The sequence below is a fragment of the Propithecus coquereli genome, unplaced genomic scaffold (genome assembly GCF_000956105.1).
Source record: "Propithecus coquereli isolate 6110/MARCELLA unplaced genomic scaffold, Pcoq_1.0 Scaffold80, whole genome shotgun sequence".
Lineage (NCBI taxonomy): Eukaryota > Metazoa > Chordata > Mammalia > Primates > Indriidae > Propithecus > Propithecus coquereli.
The window spans coordinates 608,388-614,062 of NW_012154174.1; the positions used below are offsets into that span (position 1 = coordinate 608,388).

Here is a 5,675-nt window from a genome sequence, read left to right on the forward strand (position 1 = left end):
AAATAGGCGTTTAAAAAACTTACAGCCTTACCTCTTACCAAATATCAAAATATATTCTAAAGGAAATAAAAAGTTAAATGTAACTTATGAAGTAATACTGATCTTAATACATATGAAGCTCTTACAAATAAATTTAAAGAAAGAATACTTCCAAAAACAAATGGGCCAAGACATGAAGAAACAACAGAATATATGAAAATGTCTTATCTTACAAATAATCAAATAAACAATAAAGCAAATGAACTAATACTTTGTCAATTGGATTACTTAAAAAATCTTAAAAGAATAACACCCAGTATTGGCAAAAGTGGGAAAAGAAACCTAAAGAAAACTCTGGTTTGGAATATAAAGTCCTATATTCCTGAAGGTAATCTGGATGATATAAATATCAAAAAACTCAAAGACACACACTCTTTTTCCACTTTTAGGAATTTAAGTAAGAAAATCATCAGAGTAGTGCCAAAAAATGTATGCAGAATACTCATATCAACATTATTTATAATAATGAAAATAGAAACAATAAAGGTTGAATAATTATACATCCATATAATAGAATAGTAAGTAGCCATTAAAAAATCAAGTCATCTGAACAGTTAATGAAATCATTATGCTACTTTAGTCATCACTGCTATAATTTCCTACCTGACCTCCAAGTCAAAGGTAAAACATTTAGGTTTCTGTTCATTGACAAAATAATGTTCATGGTATAATGCTATGTTTCAACGAAAGCAAACTATAAGACTATATACAAGCTAAATTTTATTTTTTTAAATGTCTATGTGTGTACGCACACATTTATACACTCAGGTATATATAATATGCCACAATAGTATTTCTCAGTGGTGGGATTATGGGTGATTTTTGATTAATCTTTTCTGAATTTTCTATAATAAACATATATGGCTTTCACAAAATTTTTTAAATCAACTAAAATTATTTCTAAAAGGAGTTTTAAAACTTGTTTTCTAATCTGGATATTCTGCTATTATTCTGCTCACAAGAATTTCACTGTTACAATTCTATATGCAAATTTGTCTTTTAGTTACAAACCTCAAATGAACCATGACTGCCAGAAAGCAGAAAATCCACACATAATGGCACTCATTAACACTGCCACCCAAAAGGTGGAGAATAGTGTATATATTAGGATGAGCCTTTTGTGTCTTCAAATTTTTAAAAGATATTTTGGTAATATATAGAAATTTATGGACTAATATGTCAATACTTTTTTTTCAGTTCAGTATTATAAGAAACCATCAGAAATAGTTACCTTTTTTGGTGGGGGAAGAGTTTTGTATCTTCCTATTGTTTGATTTATGAACCACTTTTGTACTCTTTTTATATTCAATTTTTTTTTTAACTTTTTGTTTTGTTTGCTACTTACCATGGAACACTTCTCCAGTACTTCTTCCTGGAACCTCAGGAATCCTTCCTGAACCTCAATTTCATTGAGGAAAAAGGCAAGGAAGTGAGTGAAGGGCTGCTTTCTTCTAAAAGTGTCCAAAAGAACATCAATCCGAGTTCGGGCTGAAATTACACCATTTCGATGCTGGCCAGTGATTACTGCAAGCAAAGAAAAAAGAGTTAACACGCTCAAGGACCACCAAATGCTTTTAAGATAGGTAACTTCTTGATACTGTCATCTATGGGGAGCTAAAAAGGTTCTGAATGAGTGCATAAATCTTAACAGGGGACAATGCCATGTGTAAGAAAGTTGTTAATGAATTCAATTTAAGCAGAATCAGGCTTAAAAATAGAATATCCTTAAGATCACTTTATGAAATAGAAAAAATGAGTTCAAAAGCTACAAAACAAACCCTCATACATTGCTGGTAGGAATGTAAAATAGTATAGCCATTATTGAAAAGTTTGGTCATCCCTTAAAGAGTTGAATATAGAATTACCCTACAGCCCAGAAATTCCACTCCTAGGGATACCAAAATAAGTAAATACAGGTGTTCAAACAAAACTTGTACACAAATGTTCACAGCAGCTCTATTCATAATAGCCAAAAGGTAGAAACAACCCAAATGTCCATCAACTGAAGAAGAGATCAACAAAATGTGATATATCCATAAAAAAGAATATTATTCAGCAATAAATTTCTCATGAAATGCTGGTACATGATACAACGAGGATGAACCTTGAAAACATTATGCTAAGTGAAAGAAGCCAGACATAAGAAGGTACATATTTTATATATCCATTTATAGGAAATATCCAGAACAAGCAAATTCAGAGACAGAAAGCAGATTAGCGGTAGCTAGGGGTTGGGGGTAGGGCAGAATGGGGAGTGACTGTTTAACAGGTATGGAATTTCCTTTTGGGATGACAAAATATTCTGGATATAGACAGTGGTGATGGTAGCACAACATTGTGAATGTACTAAATGCCAGCGAATTTAACATTTTCACAAGATCGAATGGTAAATTTTATGTCCTGTATATTTTACCACAATAAAAAAAAAGAAAAACACAATTAACAAAAAATTAAGGCAAACAAATGGAATTTTCTTTTATGTGAATTTTACCTAAATTAAAAAAAATACTGTGTGGCCGGGCACGGTGGCTCACGCCTGCAATCCTAGCTCTCTGGGAGGCCAAGGCGGGCGGATTGTTTGAGCTCAGGAGTTCGAAGCCAGCCTGAGCAAGAGCGAGACCCCGTCTCTACTAAAATTAGAAAGAAATTAATCGGACAACTAAAAATATATAGAAAAAATTAGCTGGGCATGGTGGCGCATGCCTGTAGTCCTAGCTACTCGGGAGGCTGAGGCAGTAGGATCGCTTGAGCCCAGGAGTTTGAGGTTGCTGTGAGCTAGGATGACGCCACGGCACTCTAGCCCGGGGAAAAGAGTGAGACTCTGTCTCAAAAAAAAAAAAATACTGTGGCAAAAATTAATTATTAGTGATTTACTATAGCAAAAGAGCAAAGGAGAGTCTACTACAATATAATCCTATTCTCTGTGTACAAAAATAGAAAGTTAAAGTAAAAATGCTTATCTACACATAAATTGTATTTATAGATATCAAATTTTCATGTTTTAGTCTGTGCTATGTCTATATGTGTAAATAAATGAAAGTGGTGGGAAAAAAGCCACAAAGCCTAGACTACTGTCTGCAAACAAAGAAAACCATTTAGGGATTACATAATCTCTTTTTAAGCAGAGATTAAACTTCTAGGTTCGAACTGGCAGGGCTTGATTCGAAACAGTAACTAAGAGGTGGAGAAGATATGCACAATTAACAAAATTGGCATTTCAACAGAATATTTATTAAAGGGAAAAAGACAGACTTCTGAATATGAAATAAAATATTGATGTACCAACTACAATGGTAGTAAAATATGCTATATGTTTTAAAGACCACAAAGCCTGTTCCTTCCAGACAACTGTAGAAGTAAAAGAAATAATTCCATTTACTTGTCCTAACACTTTCCATTAAAGCAGTTGAAATTTTCTATAAGAATTACCTTTCTATTTATTAATAAGAATTAAAGTATTATATCCATTTTGTTTTAGAGAAACAAGATAGAAATTTCTAGGAAAAGAAGTAAATTATGAATGGATTATTAAGAAGCCTGAGAATTGTTTGTCAAAGCAAAAGCTGACATAAGTAACAACCATAAAATATAAAAAAAAAAAAAAAAAAAGGAAAAGTGGAGATAGTGTTTTTTAAATGACATTATTTATATTATCAGATAGAATACTATGAGAATCCAAAAGACTCAAATGCCCAGTGAAGGGAACTATCTGTAGCAGACACTCAAATATTGTGCTAGAGAAATACTAACAAAGGAAGGTTGAAAGGTAAACTAGAACAAAACTAAAGGAAAGTAAAAACTATAATTATCTCTGCCATAGACCAAAAACATGGTGAGAAACTAAAAGGATGGGGAGGAAAGGGAACCTTAAAACTCATGTTTGTATTTCATTTCTATAAAAGTTTGGTACAAAATGCAAAATCTGCTCTTTTTCCTTAAAAAGATGGTTTGGAGCCGGGCGTGGTGGCTCACGTCTGTAATCCTAGCTCTCTGGGAGGCCGAGGCGGGCGGATTGTTTGAGCTCAGGAGTTCCAGACCAGCCTGAGCAAGAGCGAGACCCCGTCTCTACTAAAATTAGAAAGAAATTAATTGGACAACTAAAAATATATAGAAAAAATTAGCCGGGCATGGTGGCACATGCCTGTAGTCCCAGCTACTCGGGAGGCTGAGGCAGGAGGATCGCTTGAGCCCAGGAGTTTGAGGTTGCTGTGAGCTAGGATGACGCCACGGCACTCTAGCCCGGGCAACACAGTGAGACTCTGTCTCAAAAAATAAATAAATAAATAAAGTCAACTACAACCTATCCGTCAAGGTGATTATCTAATATAGCACAAAATGAGAACAGTACTTGTAATTTTTTCTGCTAAAACTCAATATACTCGATGGGTGTTTATGGAAAATGGATTATTGAAGACGGCTGCACTCTTTGACTTTGACTTTGATTCTAGAATGAGTTTACAATTTTGTTTCTACAGTATTCCTCACTCAAAGCCAAAGTACAGTGTGTCCTGGTTCACACTGATGCTTGGTACAGACACTTTCTGACTTGATTTATACTGCCAAACTATTTTTCCTCATCTGAATAGTTATTTGAGTCAGGTTATATTATTTAAATCATTACTCTTGTATTAAACAATTTCCTTCCTGGTCTATAAAGCAAGGGTAAAAAGCTTAAGAGAACACTTACGGAAAAGGCTGAAATTTATTTCATATTCACAGATCTCACTGGTTTTCTCTCATTCTAACTTGAAACAATTCACAAACTCCATTTCAAGCTACCAAAGCATAAAAGAAATCTCCTGTAATACACAATGAAACTGGAAGCTTTATTCTATCAATGTATGGCAAAGTGTAAAATTAAGGCCCAGTTACTCAATCAAGATAAGGTTGTATAACTCCATCTTTCCTCATTTGGGAGATTCATACTGATATATCATTAAAAGGGCAACAGCTACAGAACCCCATAGAGAGAACACAGTCATTAAATGCTGCAATAGGGTTAAATTATTCCATACATATGCACAAGTGATTGCAAATGTAACACATATACTAAGTCTCACCAATTTCTCCATCTTGTCCAGGTTTAGGAATGCTAATAGAAGTTTTGGTCTCCATTTCTATTTTCTTCTTAGTGTCCCCTCTCTTTCCAACTATATGCCTATAATATGAAGAAAAATTAATTAACAGAAGGGGATTAAGAAATAATGTACCAAAACAAAGAATCCCACCATGTTTAAATCCTTTATGGCCAGAGATACTCCCTTACAGAAAAATTGCTTCCGTAAAAGCTCAGTATTTGTGGAGGAAATTACAAGTCATCTAGCTTTACAGAACATGTTGCATTAAACTCACTGGCAAAAGGATGCCATATAGTCAATTCAATGTATAGATAGAATAACCATGCCCAACACCTGTTTGCTTCTTAAAACTAGGTTCAAAATCCAGGTCTACAGGCCGGGAGCGGTGGCTCACACCTGTAATCCTAGCTCTCTGGGAGGCCGAGGCGGGCGGATTGTTCGAGCTCAGGAGTTCAAAACCAGCCCGAGCAAGAGCGAGACCCCGTCTCTACTAAAATTAGAAAGAAATTAATTGGACAACTAAAAAATATATAGAAAAAATTAGCCAGGCATGGTGGC

General features: G+C 34.4%; 1 protein-coding gene across 3 annotated transcripts in view; it reads right to left on the minus strand.

Moving 5' to 3' along the window:
- ASCC1 (activating signal cointegrator 1 complex subunit 1) overlaps positions 1-5,675 on the minus strand; it is a 102,799-nt gene that overhangs the window by 89,321 nt on the left and 7,803 nt on the right. For all 3 annotated transcript variants that reach the window (XM_012663280.1, XM_012663281.1, XM_012663282.1), the window contains exons 4-5: positions 5,100-5,197; positions 1,385-1,563 (exon numbers count right to left, since the gene is read on the minus strand). In XM_012663280.1, coding sequence (XP_012518734.1) covers positions 1,385-1,563; positions 5,100-5,197 — 277 coding nt within the window. The remainder of the gene's footprint in view (positions 1-1,384; positions 1,564-5,099; positions 5,198-5,675) is intronic.